Below are 26,320 nucleotides of genomic sequence, written 5' to 3' on the forward strand. Positions count from 1 at the left end.
ACCTGGCCCTGGCTGAACTGCAACCAAAAAATAGCTGGGTGTTGTGGCAGGTGCCTGTAGTCCCAGCTGCTCGGGAGGCTGAGGCAAGAGAATCGCTTAAGCCCAGGAGTTGGAGGTTGCTGTGAGCTGTGTGATGCCATGGCACTCTACCGAGGGCCATAAAGTGAGACTCTGTCTCTACACAAAAAAAAAAAAAAAAACAAAAAGGAACACCAACATTTTAAAACTTGTTGGGACTCCTTGCCAAATCACCAGTAGAGAGGCTCTGTGAATTTGACCTTCTGGCAGCAACGAGTAAGTATAGAGGGGCAGCCTTCTGCTCTGGTGCCTCAGCGTCCCCAGAAGGACATCCCCAAAGTATTTAGAAGGTGGTAGCAAGCGCTTTAAAAAAAAAAAAAAGAAGCAAAAGCGAGATGAACATTCACATAGGAACCTTCCCCTCTTCATCTCACAGAGTGTGAAAGTTCTTGTAATTGTGGCAGAGTCATGAGCTTACATGAAATTAGGTAAAACACAGATCAGAGTTCTAGGCGGGAAGTAAAACAAGGACAGACCACGATCTCTCTCCTGGTTACAGTAAGACCAGGCTGTGTGCGCCGTCTTCTCGCCACTCCCAAGGCTATTTTCATCATTATAGCCATTGCCTGTAAATCTAGTCACACGTTAAGGTAAAGAAAGGTGGGTTGTAAAGTTAACCAATCAGGCCAGCAATTGCAAAAAGACAGAGAAATGCTATTTTTAGGCAGCATTTTTTTCTCCTATTTTCACCGAGTCATGAGATTTGAGCAACATTAAACAGGTCTCTGGGCCAGGGGTGGTGGGTCACACCTGTAATCCCAGCACTTTGGGAGGCCGAGGCCAGAGGATCACTTGAGGCCAGGAGCTCACAGCTAAAGTAGGCTGCGATCGCTCCGCAGCATGCCAGCCTGGGAGGCGGAGTTAGATTCTGTCTCAAATATATATATATATATGTTTTTATGATTATCCCACCAGGATAAGGTGATTGGTCCAAGGTACTTGACATTACTGAGGCTGGCAAGGGGTCCACAATCTATCCATCCCCTTCCACAAACACTCCTAGGAGCCTCCTGTGCTCACAGACCTAGGAGAAGGGTGAGAAGCTCAGTCTGTTTGGCTTTTCTCGGGTACTTGCCACTATCTTAGGCATTCTCACTGTGTGTGTTCATCCTCCCACTGCCCAAGGAGGGAAATGCTATTTCTGTCTTTATTCTGAAGGGAAGGAAACTGAGGCTCAAAAATGTTAAAAAGCACAGCCAGGGTCACCCTGCTGGTACATGGTAGCATCAGGACTCAGACTGAGGTCTTGGTGACCCACCACCTGTGCTTTTCCCAGGACCCCACCCTGCCTCTGAAGACCTACCAGGGTACCCGGTACATGTCCCAGAGGACAGGTTCTGTCATTAACTTGGACAGGGACAGAGCTAAGAGTTTGAATTCCCAAAGTAAACTGCATCTGAGCTGTAGCCCAGTAAGGCCCATTTGTAGTGTAGTGTGATGGGTCTGAGTTTGGACTTTGGGGACCAACGGCCAGGGGTTGGATTTCAGCTGTGCATTTACTCATTGTGTGGGCACATTAATGGATGTCTTCATGGCTCCAGAGTCTCACAGGTCATTGTGAGGGCTGAATGACATGATTCACAAATGGCAGTGCCTGGATCACAGCCAGCTCTTCATAAACAGGAGCTGCTACGTCACCGGCCTCAAGTACTTGATTTAATTGGCCTAAATGTGGGTGGCAGCCAGCTAGTTATGTGCGTGGGCAGTGTGGCTCGATCTGCTCACGCCCAGGTGACTCCATCTGGAATGCCTGTGCCAGTTCCACTTGGCAGCACATGGGACTGACTTAGCCACAAGCACTCCATTGGGTTGAAGCCAAAAGAGCCCTTCCCACGCCTCCTTCTCAGAGTCAGGATAATGGGCCTGGTGTCCCAGCTGCTGAGTGGCCCCACTAGGACTCAGTCCAAGCCTCTTGGACCCCAGAGCCCCTACCCGTGGCCACCATGCTACCTGCCTTTAAGAACATCCTCCTAGGAAGGAAAATCCAGAACAAGCTGGGTTGGTAAGTCCCGAAACGAATCCCCCAGGGAGATCCAGGTGGTTGGGTGACATCATGAGCAGCCCAGGAGATGAGGCCTTGGAGGGCGTGTGGCTGCCTCTGTGCTGTGCAGTCCAGCTGGGAAGACAGGAAAAGCCTGATGGGAACCTTGAATGTCAACAGCTCACGGCTCCTACCTGCTTTTTCAGGCTTCCCTTTGATAAGGGAAAGAAAAGATTTTTTACATTTTTCTCTGCAAGCTCAGTTACTTTGTGTCTATTTCTGTAGTTACAAATAAAAGGCTTTCCAGCTCGTATGGTAAAGCAATCTTTCTCAAATATCCAAGATAAACGATATCTTCAAATAAAAAGAAATCAAGGACAACACATTGTGGGTAGTATGCTCCCTTTGTTGGGTTTCATTATTTTTTTTTTTTGAGACAATAAATTTAATAGAATTATAACATTTTCTTTTTCTTCTTCTTTTTATGAGACAAGGTTTCACTCTGTCACCCAGGCTGGACTGCAGTGGAGGGATCACAGTTCACAGCAGCCTCAACTCCTGGGCTCAAGTGATCCTCCTACTGCAGCCTCCCAACTAGCTGGGACTATCTGTGTGAGCCACCACTCCTGACCTGTTTTTTGTTTTGTTTTGTTTTTTTAAATGTCAATATCTGAGCAAGAGCAAAATCTGGAGAAAGAGACATCAAACTGTTAAGAGTATTATCCCATCAGGGTGAGATTGTATGGGACCTTTACTTTCATTCAGTCATTCAACAACCATTTATTGAGGGCCTACTGTGTGCCAGCCACTGTATGGGGCACTGAAGATGCATCAGTGAACACTTCTCATGTTATGAATTTCTTTAATGTTTGTGTTTCTTTTTTTTTTTTTGAGGCAGAGTCTCATTTTGTCACCCTCAGTAGAGTGCTGTAAAGTCACAGCTCACAACAACCTCCAGCTCTTGAGCTCAAGCAATTCTCTTGCCTCAGCCTCCCGAGTAGCTGAGACTACAGGCACTCGCCACAAAGCCCGGCTATTTTTAGAGATGAGGTTTCGCTCTGGCTCAGGCTAGTCTCAAACCCATGAGCTCAGGCAATCCACTCGCTTCAGCCTCCCAAGTAATAGGATTACAGGCATGAGCCACCGCACCCAGCCTGTTTGCATTTCTTATAATGAATACATACAGCTTTTGAAACCAGAAGTGTAATAAAGACTTGCTCCTTCTCCCAAAGAGCAAAATCCCATTACGATTACAGTTCATCATCTAATCTAGAAACATCTAATCTCATCTAGAAACTCACTTTCCCCCTTTAGCATCCTCCACTCTCTTTTCCCCTCTTTCCTCTTGGGAGCTCACCCTTTGCTTCCTGGGTCATAGCCGGCAGCTGAGCAAAATCCCTGACTCATCCCAGCTGAGCCACTACACATTCCTGTACTCCCCAAGTCCCATAGGCCCAGCCATTTTGCTTCCCTCCACCTTGGTATCTTTGCGACACATCTCTCCCAACAGTCCCCTCACATGGGCACGTCCACCCCTGTACTCAAGCCTCCAATCTCTCTGAAAAGAGAATGGCAGACCTAGGCCTGATTCTACCACTTACCAGCTCTGTAGTTTAACTTCGGTGGGCTTCTGTCCCTTTACCTATAAAGATGAACAGGCTTCTTCAAGAGTTGTTTATAGTGAAGTTTAGCGAGTATGTGTCAAACTCCTGGCCTGGTGCCTAATACTAGCAGGTGCTTAAGACTTAATAGCTGTTATCCTAACACTGTTACCCTCATTCTTCCAGAAAGTTCCATCGTTGAAAAGCAAGGCCCCAGGCCCAAACAAGTTCAATTCCCTTCCTCTCTCTTCCATACTCTCTCTTCTTCCTTCCTCGTCTTCCCCTCAGGTCTTCCTTCCAGATACAGCTCCTGCCTCCCATGTGGCCCCTTCCCGCCCCTTCCCAGGGGACCTTGTGCAGAAGATCCTGGATGCGAGCTCTGCCATTTGGCATCTACAGTCTTTCTTAGCTCCTTCCCTTTGCCATCAAACATGCACATCAAGATGGCTCCACCTTCCTGAAAAAATAATTCTTCCCCAGTAGCCACCGCTGCCTTTACTCACCTGCTGTTGCTGTTACTTCTGTCCCTGCCTCTGAGCTTGAAGAGGGGGCTGCACCCTCTGTCTTCAGAGCCAGTCCCTACTTTGGCTTTTTCTCTCTGACAGGTGTCTGACATGACCCCTGCCACACTAACCCACCCAGCACATTCTCGGCGTCCCTTGGCTGGCCTTCCCTGGAACTCTGGGTTCTCCTCCTGGGAACCCTCTCGACCCTCAGCTCTGGGGCCTGGTGCACCCTGCCTCTCCCACCTCCCCGCCCCCCACACACACTCTTTTGTTTTCAGCAGCCCCTTCGCCAATTCCCTAACAAACATGAGCCGGCCCTTGATCCCCCCACCCTCTCTCCTTCCTCACAAAGAACCCTCCACCCCACCTGCTCCAGCAGCCTCACCTGCACCTGCGCAGAATGCAGATCTCTGCAGGCTGCAGGCGGGGCTGTACAGCGTGTGGGGAGTCCAGGGAATCCAGCCGAGGCAGGAACCCAGGCTGGGGGCCATGCCCAGCAGGAGGGAAGAGGCACTTTCCTAATTCACAGAAGGTCTCTGGATGGGCTACATTGGCCTTGCCAGTCAGCATGTCCAGCTCCCTATGACCGTCTCTCTCTGGAGTCCTGGGATACCTCCAATTCAATAGTTGGAAACAGAGCTGGGGGCTCTTTCCCTCCCCATCCCCACTCCAGCCTGTCCACCCCTCCACTCTAACTAGTCTCCCTCCTCAGGTCACCATTCTTACCCCCAAACAAGGCTTTCTCTCTCATTGTCTCATCCCACTTCTTCCCTCCACCCCACCCAGGGCACATGTGGGCGCCCTCAGGCTCTTAGCAGACCTCCCTGCCTCTCACTCACAGGAGGGGGTTGTCTCACCGCTAGGGCACATCCAGCCATGCCTGGAGACATTCTTGATTGTCTCTGCTGGGTTGGGGTGACTGGTGCCCGAGGCAGCCAGCGGGCAGGGCCAGGGACACTGCGAAAACACCCAATAGCAGGGCAGCCGGACCAGGGATTGTCAAGCCTGGTATGTCAGGCAAGCCACAGTAAAGAGGCCCGGCTAGTTCCTGCCTCTCCAATGCACCCAGCAATTCCAAAAAGCACTCTTTATCAGGCCAGCTCTCTGCTCCACTGGGCAGCTGAGATAGCAGTGACTCAGCCCCTGGACTCACACCAACGGAAGCCACACAGCTAAGAGTCTCATCTGTAAAACGGGCTGATGGAGGGGATGGTAGGGTGAAGAATTCGCCAAGCCACATGGGACCCACTCAGTACTTTTCAGTGGTGCTTAAATCAAGTCTCCACTCTCTGGGCCCCTGCTCCAGTCCCACCACTGCTCTGCCTCCCCCTTCTCCACCCCTCCACCATCTGCTCCTCCCTCTACCGCCATCTGCTCCAGCCCAGCTGAGCTCAGTACCTGCTGGACGACTTTCCCTAAACCCCACCTGCCTTTGCCTTCCTGTGGCTGCTGTAACAAATCACTGCAAACTCAGTGGCTTAAAGCAGGACATTTATTCTTTTATTGTTCTGGAGGCCTAAAGTGCAAGTTCAGTTTCATGGGCTGAAGTCACAGTGTCAGCAGGGCCGGTTCCTTCCGGAGGCTGCAGAGGAGAATCTGTTTCCTTCCCCTTTTCAGAGGCTACAGCTTCTTCCCTTGCATTCTTGGTTCGTGGCCCCTTCCTGTGTCTCCAAAGCCTCCGATGTAGCATCTTCAAATCTTACACTTGGTCCATCTGGATGACCCAGAATAATCCCCCATCTTAACATCTAGAACTTACATTAGATTTGCAAAGTTCCTTTTGCCCTTTAAAATTACATCCACAGGTTCCAGCAATTGGGACCTCGATGTCATTGGGTTGAGGGTCATCATTCAGCATGGCACACCCCTATTCTGAAGCACTCTGCCCCAGTGCTCCTAATTCTGCCCACCTGACAATGCCTACAGCCAGTCAGTCTCAACCAAGCAGCCTACTTTGATCGCTGCAGATGAATGATCTGGCCCTCTCTGAGGTCCTCACACGCCGTATCTCTTTCAGCATCATTCACCTGCTGCTTGGGGTCACTGCATGTTTCCTAGCAGGCATGTAGACCTTGTCTCTCCAGCTGAACTGCAAGCCCCCCAGACAGCATGGCTTTGGACCATCCCCCACACTCAGCACCCCCCATCAGTGGGTTTTTATTTTCCACCTCCCAAAAGAAGGTGGATGTGAGCCCAACCAAGACTTATCAACTATTTTAAAAACACAAATTAGATGCCAGCTCCTGTTTCCTCCGTGGGAAGTCACCATTGCCCTCCTCTGCCTGTCTCCAAGCTTAGTTAAGACAATATTTGGAAAGCAAAGAAGTTGGACTGAATTGATACTTACCTTCTTCCTGCTTCTCTTTTTAAAGGATTCTCTTTGTATCTGATATGTCTTCTGGACCATTATAAAAAAATTATGAACCAGATCAAGGAACTTCAGGTAATTAATTCTTTCACTTCTTTTTCTTTTTCATTTCAGCTCCTGCTTGGTATTTATAGAACGTGATACATTTGAAAGGTGTTTTTCCCTTCTCGGTCATGATGTCAGTCTGTATCTTTCAATAAGTAAAATGATTCCTCCATTCACACACAGAGATATTCAGACAGGGTGGCTAAGATCTCCCAGGAGGGTAAGGACAAAGGCAGGATGCTGCCCCTGCCCCTGTCTGCCTCCTGGGCTAACTACAATGTGTTTTCCACACTGAAAAGACTGTCCAAAGCCTGAAAGACTTAATGACTTCAGATCTTGAAAATCGTGTTTATTAAATGCAATGGATAAAATATAGCCATTCACAATACAGGCAGTAGAGTCAACAAAAGAACTATTCTAAAGGCAAATGATCTTTAGACATTTTATCTTCAGGTAGATATTGCCCTAATAATGCTGTATGATAAACATCCACAAAAGTTTAGTGGCATTCGACAATTACTATTCACTGTTCACATGTGTGAGGTCAGCAACATGGCGGTTCTGCTGAACTTGGATGGACTTGCTTACCTGTCTGGGTATTGGCTGGACTTTGGCTACTCTAGGCTGGCCTCCCCTGAAGCGACTCGACTCTGCCCCAAATGTCTCTCATCCTCCAGTGAGCAAGGCTGGGTGTGTTCTCATGGAGACTGTAGAGCTGTAAGAGAAGACAGGCCCAGTCACACAGTGCTGTCCAATCCTCCGCTTGTGTTATGGCTGCTGACATTCCATTGGCCAGAGCAAGTTGTAGCTGAGTCCAGGGGGAGGGAGCAGGGTATGGGTGAGTACTGCAAATTACACAGCAGTAGACCTGGTTAGAAGGAGGGTGAAGAATCAGGACCACCGTGCCAATCAACCACACATATCTGAGTCTCCAAGAAGTGGAAAATTTCTATAAATACGAGGTCGGGGGTGGCGCCTGTGGCTCAAGGAGTAGGGCACCGGCCCCATATACCAGAGGTGGTGGGTTCATATCCGGCCCCGGCCAAAAACCGCAAAAAAAAAAAAAAATACGCGGTCAGACAATTAAGTTCACAAACTGATCCTAGAAAAAGTGCTACATGCCTCATTGCTGAATATCACTACAATCACCTTCAAAGTCCTCCCCTTGGCCATCTGGTGATATTCAGCACGTTTTCTGCCATGAGTTCAAGAACTTAATTGTCCAACCTCACAATTTAGGCTTCACACACTGTATTCACACCTGCTCAACTCTGCTATGGTAGAACAAAAGCAGCCATAGACCATACGTAAACCATGATAAGCATGACTCTGTTCCAATAAAGCTTTATTTACAAAAAGAGGCAAAGCCATATTTGGAATATAGACGATATTTGTCAACCCCTGGTCTAGTCCATTCTGCAGGTTTTTCAGATATGGACATCAAAACCCAGAGAGGTTGGTGACCAGTTCAGTGTCATATAGTTAATTGACAAAAAAAAAAAAAAAAAAAAAAACTCAAGACACTCAGGTCTCCCGGCTCCTAGCTCACTGCTATTTCTCTCACACCCAGCAGATAAAATAACTAATAATCTGAGCCTCCATTCACTGAGCACCTACTATGTGCTAAGCACTGGCTAAAAGCTTTTCATCATCATTATCTCAATCCTTACAATTTTAGAAGGTGGATACTATTATTCACCTCGTTTTCTAAATGAAGAAGCATCTAGAAATAACTATAACTGGGATTCTATCTAGATCCAGAATATGAATCCTTCACCACTATATTTTACTGCTTCCTTAACTATAATTAGGCTGTGTAGTTTGTCTCGGGTTTTATAAAGGTTTTTAAAAAGGAAAGAAAGTTTCATGCAAACTTTTGTCCCCTGAAAAGTAAACTATCAGTAAAGAAATGTGGAAAAGACTCCTTAGCCAGGCGCCCATCCACGTCAGTTTCCTTTTTCTTTTCTCTTTTTTTTTTTTTTTTTTTGAGACAAGAGTCTCACTCTGTCACCCTGGGTAGAGTGCCGTGGCGTCATTGTAGCTCACAGAAACCTCAAACTCTTGGGCTCAAGCAATCCTCTGCCTCAGCCTCCCGAGTAGCTGGGACTACAGACACCCACCATGATACTCTGCTAATTTTTCTATTTTTAGTAGGGAGGGGGTTTCCCTCTTGCTTAGGCTGGTCTCGAACTCCTGAGCTCAAGCGATCACCCCCAGAGTGCTAGGATTACAGGAGTGAGCCACGACATCTGGCTCAGGTTCCTTTTTCTCATTTCAGATCAAGTTCCAAACTTCTCAGGAAACTCAGCAGTCTTTGCTGCAAGAGAAACTGCAGGAGCATGTGGCAGAAAAGATGAAGCTGAATGAGGAGAGGCTGGAGCAAGAGGAGAGGCTCAAAGCCAGAATCAGGCGGCTGTTGGAAGAGAAGGAGGTAAGGTGGTCCCTGACTTTGACTTTACTGATGAAATGGCCTTTTCTGTGGGGAATGGAGGGCACGTGCTTAAGTGAAGAAATCTCAGCAGCTCCTTGTTTGGAACTATGGAGCTGAATGAATTAGACAGGGTGAACCAGCTCAATGCTGGTAGCACAGTGATTACGGTGCCAGCCACATGTACCAAGCCTGGTGGGTTCGAACCCAGCCCAGGCCAGCTGAACAACAATGACAATTGCAACAAAAGAAAAATAGCCGTGTGTTGTGGTGGGCACCTGTAGTCCCAGCTACTCAGGAGGCAGAGGCAAGAGAATCCACTTAAGCCCAAGAGTTAGAGGTTGCTGTGAGCTGTGATGCCACGGCACTCTACCCAGGTCATCATAGTGAGACTCTGCCTCAAAAAAAAAAAAAAAAATTAAAAATAAAAATAAACAAGGTGAACCATTTGGGAGGATTTAACATGAACCTTGGATTCTAAAAACTCACAAGAAAACCAGCAGGAAAAGGCAAGATTATTGAAATTTCAGGAACTGGTTCTTTATTTGTCTGTTTATTAATGAGATCAATTTTATAAATCTGAGTCATTGCTGCAGATCTTGGTTTATAAATGGCAAACTGTTTTGAAGTGAGTGCAAGATTTCAGATTACAAATTTCAGTCTTTTACTTTCTCTCCATACATAACAGGGAAGACACATAGCCAAAATGACTACTTCATCTTCTAGAAACCAGGCCAATTGTAAGGTACCTTCCAGCAGCATTTCTCAAACTCCAAGGTGCCCATGAGTCATCTGGGGATATGGTTAAGATGCAGATTCTGACTCAGCCGGTCTGGGCTGGTGCTGAATTTCTAACAAGCTCCCAGATGGTACAGGTGCTGCCAGTTTACAGACCCACATTCCCTGAAAGCAAAGTCTTAGAGGAAGGTTTTCTCAAAGTTACCTGATAAGCAATTGTATTTTTAAGAAAATTTTGTCCAAAACTTTGTCCCCTGAAAAATAAACAACGGGTAAGGAAATGTGGAAAAGACTCCTCAGTTGGCCCCGTTCGGATGATTTGCTAAAAACACAGATTCTTGGTTCCCCACCCTAGACCTCTTGAATCAGAATCTCTGGAGAGGACCAGGAAGCCACATTTAATAAGATGGCTCCCATCATGGTGTAGAGTTAGACCCCTGAAATTCAGGGACCCGTCCTGACTTTTAATACCTTCATTGCCACCATCCTAGGTCAGGGGTTCATGACTTTGGCTATATGTTTGTCATTTAGAAGATTAAAGAATACTAATGTCCTGCACCTATCCTCCACCCCTGGTTCTGATCTAACCGGGGTGAAGGCGTGACCCATGCTCTGAGATTTGTAAACACTCCGCGTGACTTTAATGTGGAGCCGTAGCTGAGAACCACTGTCACGGGTGGACGTGGGACGTCATCCATGTGGCGCCGCCTCCTCCCACCCGCTTCAAGACAGCAGCCCCAGATCCACTGGACCCCAACTCCTCCCCGGCACCTCCTTTCCTTCCCCGAGGAGGACTGGACCTGCCTCTTTGTCTTTTCCTGACTCCATGAGGTGACTCCCAACTTAGACGGTGCGGCTGTCACACATACCTGCTCTCCAAACCCCTCCAAACTTCCACTTCCATCCCCAATTTGGCGTCTGGTTACCTCAAAACATCTCTCTCCAACTCCTTCCTCTTCTCTTTGCCTCTTTTCTCTGCCTTTCTGCCTTTCATGACATGAAAGATTAAAAAGGAAGAGCCATCTCACCAAAATCACATACGATTTGCAAAATATTAATGATAGCCATAAATCAAGGCAGGGACATTCTGAAGATCACTTAGAAATAGAAAAACCAGCACCTTTACCAGAAAGAACCTTAGATAGCTTCAGAATCTTCACAAAACATACCATCTATGTCCTCTGTCCCCGTCCCCCCACCCCAACGCTTTTTTTTTTTTTTTTTTTTGAGACAGTCTCACTCTATCACTCAGGGTAAAATGTGGTGTCATAGCTCACAGCAACCTCAAACTCCTGGGTTCAGGCGAGTCTCCTGCCTCAGCCTCCCAAGTAGCTGGGATTACAGGCACCTGCCATCATGCTCAGCTAAATGTTCTATTTTTAGTAGAGACGGGGGTCTCACTCTTGCTCAAGCTGGTCTCGCACTCCTGAGCTCAAGCAATCCACCTGCCTTGGCCTCCCAGAGTGCTAGGATTATAGGCGTGTGCCACCATGCCCAGCCTCCTCTGTCCCTTCTGATTAGCTTCTCCCTTTAGCACTGGCTTTCCAGGTGACTTGTTTTCTTTTTTTTAATCTTGGACTGACTTTCTCCACTGTCTGGGTCTGGTATTTCAGCCACACCACGCCTAACATGGCGTTGGACGCAGGCCTGGACTTGCCGGAGCCTGTGGATGATGTTGGTTCTTGCAGAGGGTTTCAATAGCTGGTTTCAAGCCCCCTTTTAAACACACAAGCCACAGTGCACCTCACCCCACCCCCCCTGCAGAGGGAGGAAGCAACGTCAGGTCCCTGCCAGACAGACTGTGACACTCAGGGGTCACCCATACTCAGACACTTGTATTGATGAGTGTCACCATGGGGCCTCCTCTGCAAGTAACTTCTGGGACTTAGTGCCAGGTACCATCTGGCCCTACTCACCCCACCCTTTCTAAAAATACGCATGTCCAAGTTCATTAATTAGCCTCCTTTCATGATTCCTGCCTGATGTGTTTGATGACTTTGATTGTTACAAAAAACTAAATTCCTTTCTCAATCTAGCATTATTTTTTATTGCACATTATTAATAGCAGCCACTTCATCTGTGTATGCACCGATGCTTTAGATCGGAGGTTAGCAAACACTTCCCATGAAAGCCCAACAGTAAATATTTTCAGTTTTGAGGGCCATACTGTCTCTGTTGTGACTACCCAGTCCTGCTGTTCTTGTGCAAGTGCAGCCATAGGCAATGCACAAACAATAGGTATGGAGTGTTCCAATAAAACTTTATTTACAAAAAGCAGGCAGTGGGCCAGATTTGGTGTAAAGGCTAACCCCTGGTTTAAAACACAAGCTTTAAAATTAAATGGGCTAGGGTTCAAATTCCTGCTTAGGTGATTTTAGTAAATCAGATGGATTTCTTAATCTAAGCCTGTTTCTTCCTCTGCAAAGTAGGAAATAAATGGTTGTCATTCATTCCAATACATAACTGTCCCCATTGTACAGACAGGGAAACTGAGGCTTTTTAGCTTCTTGCTTACCCAGGGCTCTGAAGCTAGGAAGGATTGATCCAGGGCTCTAATCTGGGGCTGCCAACTCCAAAGCCCAGGCTCTGAGCTCCCAGGCCGTGCTGCCTAGAGTCTACCCAGTGGGTGTGGTATGCCTGGCAGAGTCCACATTCCTGCCATGGTAACCACATCTACTAAACAGCAGCCATTGCCTTTAAGGGCTTGGAGGAATGCGTTACTCAAGAGAGAAACAGAGCAAAGGCAGCGTTACAGGGAGAGCAGATGAGAACCCAAGAGCTGGAGAACCGCCTAGCCCGCCAGAAGGAGGTATGCAGCTTGGGGGTACAGAGTTGGCTCCAGCCCGAATCAAGGCCCTGAAGCTAGGAAAGATCTACCCAGCGCTGGCTCCAGAGCCCATGCTCTAAGCTCCGGGGCTGGTGCTGCCTGCAGTCTCCCCAGGGCAGCGGCAAGGCAGGCTAACCCACACACTCCCAGCAGAGTCCACATTCCTCCCCGCCACGGTAGGTAACCATGTCTCTGAAACAGCCATCATCGTTGACTTTCAGGCCTTGGAGGAAAGCATCACTCAAGAGAAAGACAAGGTGAAGAGAGTGTTAGAGGAAGAGCAGACGAGAGCCCAACAGCTGGAGAGCCGCCTAGCCTTCCAGAAGGAGGTACGCACCCCGAGGTGGGAGGATACAGGCAGCTGGAGCCCCCATCCAGCTTCAGGGCCTTGTGGAAGTAAGTTCAGAACCACAGAGGATGAGGCTAGCAGAGTGGAGTGTTCCTGGAGTAATTTGTCCTTGGGCAGGCTCAGCTACTTTGGGAAGTACTGGGGGCTTAAGGAGAGAGCCCTGCAGTCGTAGCCTTGACCGCCAGTTGGTAAAAATTGTAAACAGCATAAAACACAGGCGTAGATAGGACAGGTTGGAGCTAGTCTTCCACTGACTCCCTAAAATCATCCAGCCTCCAGCTCCAGCCCCGGGCAGCCCATCCCAATGTTGATGCCTCAGGCTGGCAGAAAGTTTTTCCTTCAGGTTGAGTTGGGTCAAACTCTTTTGTTCCTAAAGGGTGTCACTCTTCCATCCACCCAGGCTTCTTCCATGCAAGAATTTAAAGGTTTGAAACTAGAGGGACCTTTTCCCCCCAGACCCAGATGCCCTTGTTTCTCCTCTGCCTCACAGGGCTGGAGCTTGGCTCTGGTCCCCTCCTCTGTCTGGCCTGCTTTACTCTGCACAAGTCACAGATTGGTAGCTCATCGACTACAAAGGGCCTGCAGACATGTTATGTTTGGCCCTAAAGTGTTTTATTTGGAATTCATAGCATTTACTTAAAAATCCTGATTTCCATCTTCTCTTGAAAAGTCAAAAATCTGGCCCTCATTTCTACTTGGCAAAAATGGACTGAAGTCTAACCAAGTCGAGGAAGTTTGCCACAGTCCCCACCATTCCCTATTGCCCACTTCATTTTTGGTCTCTGCCTGGCCCTTATAGGTATTTGAGTTTGCAACCCATCACCCATTTTCTTCCCAAAGTATGATAACTGGAACCAAAAACTGTTCTCAGCAGCCTGACGTAGGCCTCTCCCCTGCCTTGTTGAAGATACTTCTGCTAATAGGCCCAAAGTAACTTTGGGGAAATCTCTATTTCGTTACTGATTCAGGTTTAGATTATGGACCCCCCCACTCCCTCCAGTCCCCAAGCCTTTTTTCACACAGACTTTCATTAATCCCTCGATCCTGAGACAAAACAGAGAAGGGTAAGTTTTGCCACCAGATGAGATACACGTTTGAATCCTGCGTGGGCTCCTTTCTGGCTGTGACAGACCTATCACTTCTTGAAAGGCTGTGAGGGTGGGATGTAACTTATAATGAAGTGTCTGGCCCAGAATTACGGCTGAATAAACAGTAACTGTTGTCATTGTCCCTCCTGCCACTTCCACCTCTCTTTCTGCTAGGGCCACTTGTTTTCTACCATCCCTCACTCCTCAGAGTAAAATCCTTACCCTCTCACCAAGGCAGGAGAAATGAGGAGGCTGCCAGGCCAAGCCTGTGTAATCTGATCTGTAAACAGTGTCACTGAGTTAACCCCTGAGTTATTTCTCCAGGGCGAGGAGGAGGAGGAGGGCCTTTGAGGAGTCACTTGAGTCGGATGCCACCAAGAGGTCAATAGGGTGAGGCTGGGGAAAGGCTGCTGAACTTAGAGATCTCGAGGTCATGGGGGACTTCAGGAGAGAGATTTAAGCTTCATTGTGGAGAGGAGCCGCAGATGGTCCCCCCAGGTCTATGAAAATGTCAGCTCACTTCTGGCAGAACCTATCTGTGGTTGCCCATCAGGGGAGTCAGACAGAGCAGCCCCAGCCACAGACCTCATCCAAACTCAAATGGTATTTTGATTCTTTTCTTTTTATTAGATCTACAACAGCAGTGTTGTAGTTTTGAAAACTACTTTTCACTGTAAAATATACAGTAACTCTGCCATATTATGGATTAAATACTTTTGGCCGGCTGATCAGGGGGCCCCAACCATCGGTCGTAATGGCAACTCTGTTCCGAGTTCCAAATACCTGGAACTCAGTATTTGGAACTGGTGTCTAAAAGACAAGCCATTCAGACGTCGAGGCGCCCCTTCTTGCAGTGACTAGAAACAGGCCAGCAATTAATTTCCTTTGGTGATTTGCCTTAGCCATTTAGCCGAGTGGCTTTTCAACAAGTAACTTCCTAGACAACATTCCTTTCTGACAGGCTCCAAATACTAAGCAGGCTTTCTTCCCTTTCCCTGCATTCTACCCGAGCACTTCTTACAAGGCTCCCTCCCTCTCTCTTCTGAAAGTTGGCACATTGCCGCTCAATAATTCAGTATACTGTCCTCCTCTTGAAACTTGATTCTCTTTAAGAGATTTATTTCAGTAATGAGAAATTTCATTATTAATGAGACTCTTCTGCCTGGGCCAGTGACAAGAAGCCCGCTTCCTCTGCTCACCCCTGCCAAGGGCTTCTGTGTGCCTTTTCTCCTGAGCCAGGTTCAGATTCTGTCCTCTCCAATGACAAACAGCATGGCCTTGGGCCCTCACTGACTTCTAGTTCCTCAGTTTTTTCATCTGTAAAATGGGGCTGTTCACAGCACGTCTCTTACAGGGTTGTCACTGTGATAGTAAAAGGCTGGCCAGGGGTATAGCTGCCCCCAACATTTTATTTATTTTTTAAAATTTGTTTAAAGTAAATTTTTTTTAGGTTAATATGAGGGTACAAACACCAAGTCAAAATATTTGCTTTTGTTAAGTAAGGTCCCTCTTGTAGTTACATCCTGCAGACAAACGGTGTGCCAAACACCCGCATCCGTGCCATTCACTGAAAACCCCCCCCTGCCCTCCCCCCCATTACCTCTCCTCCCAACCCGAAATGAAATGAGTTTTTCTCCTATGTGGGTGTGTATCAGATCGCCTGCTGGCTTCATATTAGTATAGAGGACTCTAGATACTTGCTTTTCTATTCTTGTGATACTTTACTAAGAAGAATGTGCTTGGTTCCATCCAAGATATTATCCAAGATGTGAATTCACCATCTTTTTTTATAGGTGAATAGTATTTCATGGTGAGCATGCACCACAATTTGTTAATCCATTCCCGGGTTGGTGGGCATTTAGGTTGTTTCCGTATCTTGGCGATTGTAAATTGAGCTGTGATAAACAATCTAGTGCAAATGTCCTTATGATAAGATGATTTTTTTTTCTTCTGAGTAGATGGCTAGTAATGGGATTACAGGATCCAATGGGAGGTCTAATTTGAGATCTTTGAGGATTCTCCATACTTCTTTCCAAAGAGGCTGTGTTAGTTTGCAGTCCCACCAGCAGTGTAAAAGGGTTCCCCTCTCTCCCCATCTGCGCCAGCATCTGCAGCTTTGGGACTTTGCGATGTGAGCTAATCTTACATGTCCCTGACATGTTGGCTGTTATCCTTATTATCATCGTCACTATTAGCAGTTTCCCCCCCTAAATGTGCAGGCGACCAAGGCCACATTGACTTGCAGGTTTGGGAGAGCAGCATGAGCCATGAGAAAAGAAAAGCAAAGGAAGCCCTGGAGTCGGAAAAGAGGAAAGTGCAGGACTTGGAGAACCACTTAACCCAACAGAAGGAGGTATGAGCAGCGGAGGGAAAGCAGGCCACAGCCTCCAGAACCTTCCAGAAGGCACTGCAAAACCAGATGTGCCCCAAGAGAGTCTGGTGGGAGAGCTGCAGGGGCTGCAGCAGCACCTCCGTTTGGAGTGGCCAGTGTCTCTCTGCCACTTCCTGCCTGTGTGACCCTGGGCAGACCTGACCTCCTGTCTCCCAGTGTCTCCACATGTAAAATGGGAATGATAACAGTCCCTGCCTCATTGGGTTATGAAGTGCAGGGAAGTGCTCAGGGAGGGACCTGAGCTCCGTGGCTCAACTCCCTGGGGAGGAGGGATGCCCTCCAGGACCCCGGGTCATATTCTGGGTGGGGCCTTCAGCCAGCATCCTCCTCCCAGGGACTGATGCCACACCTAGCATGGCCTCAGGAGAAAGCTCCCCTCCTGGCCCCTGCATCCTGGTGTGGTAGACGCGAGCAGGCCTCCCTGCACTGGCCAAGGAGCAAGAGACACAAACTGCACAGTGACAGGCAGAACACAGTGGGGTCATGTCACATGAGTGCTGAGGATCCCGGCCTGTGGGGGTAGATGAGATGTGCACTCGGAGGCGGGATGATGTGGGGAAAGTGAGGAGGGGTGTCCAAGTGCCAGGGCAGAGCTAGGGGCGCCCACATCCACATACCCACCCATCAACCCGGGGGTCAGGCACCAGACACTCCTGCTCGGGGCAGCGTGAAAGGCCAGCCCTCAGGTCAGCCTGAACGTCCAGGTCATGCCCTAAAATTAGGAGCCTGGGGGCCATAAAGCCATCACTCAGTGACCCAAAATGGCATCCGTCCCTGGAGCTCTGTGAGTGTGGCTCCGGGGATGGTGGTGGCTCAAGCACGTATGTGCCAGCCCTCGTAGAACATCCAGAAACAGAGCTGATGACCTAGTGAATTGTTTGATTCAGTTGTGGTCATCCACAAATACTCACTGAGGGCCCACTGTGTGCCAGCGGGTGAGCTAGGCAGACCAAGGCGAGGCTTCCCAGAGCTTTCGTCCTAACTAGGGAGAGACAGACACTCAAACACAGAAATGGCTCCAAGCCACAGGTGCAAAGGGGAAGAGAAAAATGGGGGGATGCTGGGTTAGAGAGTGGCCTGCAGTCAGGGAGGGCCTCTCAGAGGGGGTGACACTGAGTGAAACCTGGAGGGGGTAAGGAGCCTGGGGGCAGAGAGGGCCACTGGGTAAAGTGGCTCAGACTCGAGAGGCAGGACCTGAATAGTGGGGCACAGGTATGTATGAAGAATGAAGCTGAGAGGGGACAGGGGAAGGAGGACACACGGGGCGGGCAAGGTGGGAAAGAGCCCCAGAGCACGGTGGGCTAAAAGTGCCCCTTCTGAGCTCAGATCCCAGCTCTGAAAGGGAAAGCAGGCCACAGCCTCCAGAACCTTCCAGAAGGCACTGCAAAACCATCCTCTTACGTTAGCTCTGCCCTAACAAGCCCTTGCCCGCTCCGTGCCCTCAGCTATAACACAGGGGTAGAGGCAGAACCACCCTAGAGGTTTGATGGAGGAGTCAATGCGTTCATGCTTTGGAAGCCTCTGCCCCAGTGAGGTCAGAGTCCAGGTGCGGTGAGGAGTTCAGGGGTGCAGCGAGGTGGGCAGCCTTAATTAAGCAAAGACCATGGCGGAGGGACTATGCCAAACCCAGGAAGGAAGCACGGTCAGAGTCCAGGTGGGATGCAGGACCACAGACATGGAGCAAGCCTCTAGGACCCAAACTCTGGCCCCCAGACCATCCCTTATACATATAGACCAGGGGTGGAGTCTTGAAGACAGGCCCCTACCAGTGTGGCAGGCTCTGTGCCAAGCCAAGTATGAACATATAAACATGTCTCCCATGGGCAGCACCTGTGGCTCAAGGACTAGGGCACCAGCCCCATATGCCAAGGTTGGTGGGTTCAAACCCAGCCCCGGCCAAAAAACTACAAAAGAAAGAACAAAAAAACATGTCTCCACCTCCAGGGTCTGGGGTTTGAATCAGGAGGTTGGGAAATACAGGGCCTGGAGACTGGGAGCAGGGAGTAGTCAGGGCAGGGGCATAGGCATCCATGCTCCTGCACCACCACTTCCTGGTGGCATGACCTTGGAAGGTCATTTGCCCTCGTCCTGCCTCAGTGACAGCCCCCATTTCCCTGCCGGCAAACCGAGGATGAAGGACACATGCTGTCTGGGGGCCTGACAGATTGGGTTCTGTTTTCATTTGCAATGGCTGAGCAGTGCCCTGGCTGCGGGGCATACCAAAGGGGGTTGGTGATCTCCTACAACAGGCAGGACTTGAACCTGCAGGGTGGAGTCTGGACTATCTCAGGCAAAGACTTGGCAGTGGAAAAAAACACAGGGAAATGGTGGGGGAGGGACAGGGAGCACGCTGTGCTGGGGCCGGGAGGGGCACTGTGTACTCGATATGAAAACATATCAGATACATCAGGAACGTCTTTTCTCCCCGGCTGTGCAAATCTCCAAAGTCTCATTCTGCCCCTCAGATCAGAAACCTCCCATCTCCTAGCACATCGTGCCCCATGACAGTTTTCAGTTGTTTTTCTTTTTGCCAATAAGGCTCATTCACTAAAGAAAATTTAGCAGATACAAACCCCCGAAAAGAAGAAAATATAAATTGCCATAATCTCAGTTCCCCCAAAATAACCACCATTTACATTTCAGTACCTCTCTCTCCATCTTTTGTCTGCACATAGATGCGTATATTTAAAATACTCCTCTTGGGAACTTCACATTGGTGTGGGGGCGTCATTTCAAGAGTAAACTGTTGGCTTGGTGCCTGTGGCTCAAGTGGCTAAGGCGCCAGCCACATACACCTGAGCTGGCGAGTGTGAATCCAGGCCGGGCCCGCCAAACAACAATGACGGCTGCAACCAAAAAATAGCTGGGCATTGTGGTGGGCGCCTGTGGTCCCAGCTACTTGGGGGGCAGAGGCAGGAGAATCACTTAAGCCCAGGAGTTGGAGGTTGCTGTGAGCTGTGGTGCCATGGCACCCTACCCAGGGCAACAGCTGGAGGCTCTGTCTCACAAAACAAAAAAGAAAAAAGAGTAAACTGTTGTAGGTGGAGTGTGTCAACCCCACTCTGGCTGTTTATTTCTCAGCGGGTGAGACCAGGTCTCTGGTTCCATCACCAGACCTATAGGGTATATGTCCTCAACTCCAAACTGTCCTGGATAGGACAACACACCTTAGTAGACAGGAAGAGGCTGGTTATGTCCCTCTTTGAAGCCAAGGCACTGGGCAGGCTAGGATAGGAGGAACCTTCCCAACACATCTCTCATGCCCCATCTCCCAAAAAGCCAGGTACTTGGAAGCTCCCATAGCTCAGTTGTCAGGGTGCCAGCCACATACACCAAGGTGGCAGGTTCAAACCCAGCCTGGGCCAACTAAAACAACAATGACAACTGCAACAACAATAAAAAAAATAGCCAGGCGTTGTGGCGGGCACCCGTAGTCCCAGCTACTTGGGAGGCTGGGGCAAGAGAATCGCTTAAGCCCAGGAGTTTGAGATTGCTATGAGCTGTGATGCCACAGCACTCTAAGCAGGGTGATAGCTTGAGACTCTGTCTCAAAAAAAAAAAAAAACAGGTACTTCCCACAAGGGCCTGCCTCGGTGCCAACACATGCCAGTTTATTCGGTGGCCCAGCACCAAAGGAAGTGACCTGAACACTCAACAGCATGTCACTTCTTGAACACCCCGGAAATCCTGACTGATGACTCACTTCCTCCTTTATGCACGTGACCAGGTGGCTTCCAGGTTCCCACCGTCATGGGTGTGCCCAGCCCCTTCCCCTCTCCCCCGTGGGCGCCTCCCTCCCTGAGCCCTCGTGCCCACCCCCTGACTCAGTGGTCCCAGCGATGACTCGTCTTGGCCCCACTTTGCAGTGTCCTTTCCCCATGAGGGTGCAAGCCCTCCAGCCACCTGTCATTGACTTCCAGATCTCAGAGAACAGCATCGCCTATGAGAAACAGAAAGCGAAGGAGGCCATTGAGAAGGAAAAGAAGAAGGTGCAAGACCTGGAGAATCGATTAACCAAGCAGAGAGAGGTACCGAGCCTCAGGGCAGCAAAGACGAGAAGGGCCAGCGCGGCACAGGGCAGGGCTCCAGGGCCGGCTCTGTGTTCAAATCCCACCTCCCCTCTCTGGAAGGTTACTTACCATCTCTGTGCCTTGGTTTCCCCACTTAGGATATATAGATGATACCCACAGGTCCGTCTCTGAGTTCACGTGAGGACGACTGCTAGTGTACACACAGCACACTTGGGAAGGTACCTGGCACTCAGCGATGCAGGGTGTGTTGGCCGCGTGGGGCAGCATCACGAGCTCTGGGCTCAGCTGTCAAAGGACAGGCTCCAAGCCCAGGACTGTCTGACTCCTGAACTCTTTCTACTGTGCACCTATGGAGATACCAGAGCAGAGACCCCTCGATTTCTGATCACTTTGATGTCATTTTCCCTACCAGAACTTATCATAATTAGCATCACCTTCTTAACCTAAATGCATTTGCTATTATAACCAGGAGTCATAGAAGCAGTTAGAATAGAGGCGAATGGGCCGGGCACAGTGGTTCATTCCTATAATCCTAGCACTCTGGGAGGCTGAGGCAGGTAGATTGCTTGAGCTCATGAGTTCGAGACCAGCCTGAGCAAAAGCAAGACACCACCACCCCCCACCCCCCGTCTCTACTAAAAATAGGAAAAAAAAAACTGAGCCAAGAGGATCACTTGAGCCCAAGAATTGAAAGTTGCTTAGGGCAACAGCTTGAGACTCTGTCTCAAAAAAAAAAAAAAAAAATAGAGGTGGATTTTGTACATGACCCTGTCTTAGGTAGCTCACAAGCAGCAAGATATAATTCACTCCTCCTGGGTCCCAGCAGAACAAGGAACACACACACACACACACACACCTACCACTCACACACACACAAAATGACCAATATCTCAAGGCAAAGCAGGGGACAAACACATCTGGCACTATTCTATTTATCTCAATCTTGGATCATTTTCTTCAAAGAAAGATTTCCAAACATTAGCACGCATTAGAATCTCTGGGGAACTTATTTTAAATGCCTGTTTCTTGGGCCTCCCCTCAGAGAGTCTGACCTCCTAGCGTGGACTCAGAGACCTTCAAGTTTAACAAGCAGCCCGAGTAATGCTCTTTAAAAGAACACTGCTCTAGGAAAAATAGTGTCTGGAGCCCCCCCCCCCCCCCCCCGGTGGATTGCACATCAGTCCTGGGCACCACTTTTTAAGAGAGACCTTGACTAACTGGCATATGTCCAAAGAAGGCAGATTAGAATCCAGTGAAGTGATACAAAACTTGTCAGTTTAGGGCTGTCCTACTCACAGAGCACGCTGCTGCTCCAGGCTGCAAGAGAGCCCGAGAGCCACAATCTGTTACCAATCAGCCTTCTTTCCCCAAATGAAATGCCCTGGATCTTCCCTGAAATATATCACTTAGGGGTAGGTAGAAAGGAGAAATGAAAAAATTTAAAAATAGATAAATTGGGACAGAAAATGGATCAGGAATGAGACTAATGCAAAAAAAAAATGTGCATCATGAAATCCATGAATGGGTCACAAGTTTTACTCTAGCAGTTATAATAAATAGAAAAGGAGAAAAGAGAGAAGAAAAGAGATTTCAGACCCATGGGAATAGTGAACTTTGTTCTCTGATCTTTGGACAAGCTGCTGAGTGGCCGGCAAAGAGCAAAGATTCCAGGCTACGTGTTCTGCCCTAAGGCAGGGAGGCTTTGTGGCCCTTCAAAGAGACAATTTCAGTTTGTCACCTGGAGTGTGTGGCTGAGCTGTACTGACAGGCTACACTAGCAGAGCCTGCCCTTTGTCCCCAGTAAGCATGTCCTCAGGCCAGGCCTGTGTGTCATCCTCATCGGAATTTCTCAATAACAACAGTGACGTTAAGACCCTAAAAAAAAATCAGATGGAATTTAGCAGCTGTACAAAGAAAGGGAGCAACTCCCAGGTGAGATTTGTACAGGTAACATGATGAAAATAGTATTTGTATTTTATTTAAAAAAAAAAAATCAGTTTGGGGGCAGCACCTGTGGCTCAAAGGAGTGGGGCGCCAACCCTATATACCGGAGGTGGAGGGTTCAAACCCGGCCCCGGCCAAAAACTGCAAAAAAAAAAAAAAATCAGTTTGCCAGGCGCAGAGTCTCTGGCCTATAATCCTAGCACTCCGGAAGGCTGAGGCAGGTAGATTGCCTGAGCTTGTACATAGGTTTGAGACCAGCCTGAGCAAGAGCAAGACCTCATCTCTAAAAATAGCTGGGGGTTGTGGTGAGCGCCTGTAGTCCCAGGTACTTGGGAGGCTGAGGCAAGAGAATCTCTTGAGCCCAAGCATTTGAGGTTGCTGTGAGCTGTGATGCCACAGTACTCTACCGGGGGTGACAAAGTGAGACTGTCTCAAAAGAAAAAAATCAGTTTCTTCTCCTTATTGTAAAGGGAACACCTGTCATGTTACTAAAATCTACAAAGTACAGAAACTCACTCAGAAGAAAATACTACTGTTTCCCCGAAAATAAGTGTCTTATTTTAAGGTGTGCTCCCAAAGATGCGCTAGGTCTTATTTTCAGGGGACGTCTTATCTTTCCTGTAAGTAGGTCTTATTTTCTGAGGATGTCTTATTTTCGGGGAAACAGGGTACCTGTGAGTTCACTGAACAGTGTTGCTGCTGTGACATTTTAATGTGACTCCTTCCAGAGTGTCTTTATGTTGAACATGCTTATAGACAGCCTAAGTGTTGATGTATTGCAAAGTTAGTGATTTATACTGTGACAATGCGCGCCTGCTTTGAAAGCTGTCTTTTTTTTTCTTTTTTTTTTTTGAGACAGAGTCTCAAGCTGTCGCCCTGGGTACAGTGCGATGGCATCACAGCTCACAGCAACCTCCAACTCTTGGGCTTAAGCAATTCTCCTGTCTTAGCCTCTCAAATAGCTGGAACTACAGGCACCCACCACAATGCCCTGCTATTTTTTGGTTATAGTTGTCATTGTTGTTTGGCGGGACCGGACTGGATTCAAACCTGCCAGCTTCAGTGCATGTGGCTGGCGCCCTAGCCACTTGAGCTATAGGCACCGAGCTGAAAGCAGTCTTTTTATATCTAACATATTTATAAGAATGTCTCTGTGTCATAGAACTGTCTTCCTGACCTGGGTTTGTACTAATCCCTCCCCTGTGGTCGGGCACTGGAGTGGTTTCTCGACTTTCACCAGTGTAAAAGATGCTTGGTTGGACATCACTCTTTACCCTCTTAGGATAAATTCCCGGAAGTGGAATTGGATATGAACATTTTCATAGGATACAAACATTTTCAGGCTTACAATACGCATTCTCAAATGATCCTCCAGAAAGGTCATGCGAGTTTATACCACCAACAATGCCCAGTACCATGTCTCAAGAATATTTTTTATTTTATCTTATTTTTGTAGAGAAAGGGTCTCGCTCTGTTGCCCAGGCTGGCGTGCAGTGACAAGACCATAGCTCACTGCACTCTCAAACTCCTGGGCTGAAGTGATCCTTCTTCCCCAGGCTCCTGAGGAGCTGAAATTACAGGTGCATGATACCATGCCTGGCTGATTTTTTACTTTCTGTAGAGACGAGTCTCACTACGTTGCTGGGATTACAGGCATAAGCCACTGTGCCTGACAACAAGAATATATTTTAAACCGGATTAAATAATGTTCATAAGATGCCCAGCACAGTGCCTGCCAAGAAGCCCCCCCACTGCTCACGATTCGAGGAGGGATTCAGAAGAGTAGAATTTTGACAATCAAGAATCAGAAGAACAGGTTCATGGGAGGGAAACACACACGCACACCCCCGCCCCCAGGTGTGCCAAGGACACAGCAGCTGGAGTCCAGTCTGGCCAGGTCCTGGAGGGCAGAGGTGGGTCATCCCCTGGAGGAAAGTAGCACATCCTGAAGGCAAGGAGAAAAGGAACTCAGAACATTCATTCTGGAGAAGAGATTCAGAGAGACATGACAGCCCTCCTCAAATATGTAATGGGCTGTCTCATTATAGAGAAATAAAACTTAAGTCAGTTCGAGTTCCAGGTGATAGATGTAGCTCCAAGACCAGAAATCACAAGGAGACAGGCCTCAGATCTCAGCTGACTATACAGAAGAGTTCTGTCACAAGGAACCTTCCAGAGAAGGCGTTGAGTTTGTACTTAAAAAGGATCAACAGAATAATTACAGAATAAAGTTTACTTTCTCCTTGAAGGCAGGAGGGAAGAGAGGCCAGGGTAGATATCTATTCCTGATTGTCTGTTATTTCGACGTTTGCTGTTTGTCTAGGAAATAGAATTAAAAGGGCAAAAAGAAGCTGTTTTAAATAATAAATTAAATGATGCACTGGCCATGATAGAAGAGACTCAGAAGATGCAGACGGCTGAAAGTCTGAAAGCAGAGAGCCTCGCCATCAAATTAAACGAAACATTAGCTGAACTGGAAACTGCCAAGACAAAAATGGTAAGTCAATGTCTTGTAAGGACAGAGTTGCCCCTGTTGAGAAGCACTGGTTTAGAATGAAAGGTGCACAGAGGCGTTCGAAGAGTGACGTAGCATCCTTGCAGGGTCAGGGAGAATGACTGAGGAGCCCTGGAATTTAGCGGCCCATGACTATTCCACAGATTTTTAAGACAATGTTTTAAAGCTTTGGCTCAGGCTCAACACAATCAGGTTTCCGTGTTGCAAGGAGATAATGGAGCTCATCTGCCAGGAGTACACAAAGCACATTTGGGAGAAGGTGTGGAGTTGGAGAGACGGGCTCTGGGCCTGGCATGTGGTGGCCACTGCTGTAGACCTGGACGGTTGGTGGGGGCTGGGCAGAGGAGCAGGAAGGAAGGCATCCCTAGAAAGAGAGTTACCATGCCAGGTCTTGGTAAGGCTCAGGGAACAGGAGCACCAAGGACAGGAGATGTCTTAGGAAACTGCAAATGTCGAGCCAGGACACTTAGGGATGTGATGGCATAGGGGTGGGTAAGTTTTTGTCTTTAAGAAATACAAATTCAGCCACTTTTTCTTAGAAAGTCATTCATTCATCAGTTCCACAAGGATCTATCAAACATCGGGATCGAGATGCATAGCAGTAAACAAGACATGTCTCTGCCATTGTAGAGTTTACGTTCTAGTGGGCATGAGAAACAAAGAAACAAGATCCTTTTCAGTGGCGATAGAGGCCTCAGAGAAAACAAAACAGACGCTGGGATAGGAAGTGTCTCAGGCTGCTCCCAAGAAGTGGTCAGGGAGGGCCTCTTGGAGGAGGTGATGTTGGAACTGGGGCACATGCAAAGGCCCTGGGGCAGTGCCCAGTTTAGCCCTAGCATGTACAGAGGTGTATCCTTGTTCCTGTTGTCACAGCCCACTCCCAAGATCACAGTGTACATGCTCTGCCTTCCCAGATCATAATGGAGGAGCGGATGATACTGCATCAGCAGACAATAAATTCCCTGCAGGATGAGGGAGAATCACAGAAACACGGATTCGAAGAAGAAATCACAGAATATAAGGAGCAGATCAAACAGCACTCCCTGACGATTGTGAGTCTGGAGCAAAGACTCCAAAAACTGACTGAACAACACCAAAAAATAGAAGGAGAGATCGCAACTCTGAAGGACAATGACCCAGGTAGGGCTAAAGGGATGCCAAGGAAATCCCAATGTTAGAGGCAGGTTCTGTTTATCCTACAGGTCCCCAGAGGTTGATTAGTACGAAAAGGCTGTGCCCCAGTTAAAACCTCATTCATTCTCTGGAGACCCCCCCCCCTTTTGTTCTTGTTATACAACAGTATCAGAAGCTCTCCAAGGCCCAGGTTGAACAGAAGTAATAACAATGGTTTGGGATGTCCTTTGACCCAGTGAGCCAGCAAGACCCTCGGGCCACCAGGGCTGTTAGGAACATTAAGAGGCATAAAGTG

General features: G+C 48.4%; 1 protein-coding gene across 6 annotated transcripts in view; it reads left to right on the forward strand.

The window, feature by feature from the left end:
* FHAD1 (forkhead associated phosphopeptide binding domain 1) overlaps positions 1-26,320 on the forward strand; it is a 126,317-nt gene that overhangs the window by 69,002 nt on the left and 30,995 nt on the right. For 3 of the 6 annotated variants that reach the window (XM_053575334.1, XM_053575335.1, XM_053575338.1), the window contains 7 exons: positions 6,539-6,609; positions 8,858-9,010; positions 12,794-12,901; positions 16,255-16,362; positions 20,322-20,429; positions 24,700-24,873; positions 25,806-26,031. In XM_053575334.1, the coding sequence (XP_053431309.1) occupies positions 6,539-6,609; positions 8,858-9,010; positions 12,794-12,901; positions 16,255-16,362; positions 20,322-20,429; positions 24,700-24,873; positions 25,806-26,031 (948 nt within the window). Of the gene's footprint in view, positions 1-6,538; positions 6,610-8,857; positions 9,011-12,446; positions 12,555-12,793; positions 12,902-16,254; positions 16,363-20,321; positions 20,430-24,699; positions 24,874-25,805; positions 26,032-26,320 lie in introns of all 6 variants that reach the window. The other 3 variants (XM_053575339.1, XM_053575336.1, XM_053575337.1) reach the window with 3 other exon arrangements.

The sequence above is a fragment of the Nycticebus coucang genome, chromosome 22 (assembly GCF_027406575.1).
Source record: "Nycticebus coucang isolate mNycCou1 chromosome 22, mNycCou1.pri, whole genome shotgun sequence".
Lineage (NCBI taxonomy): Eukaryota > Metazoa > Chordata > Mammalia > Primates > Lorisidae > Nycticebus > Nycticebus coucang.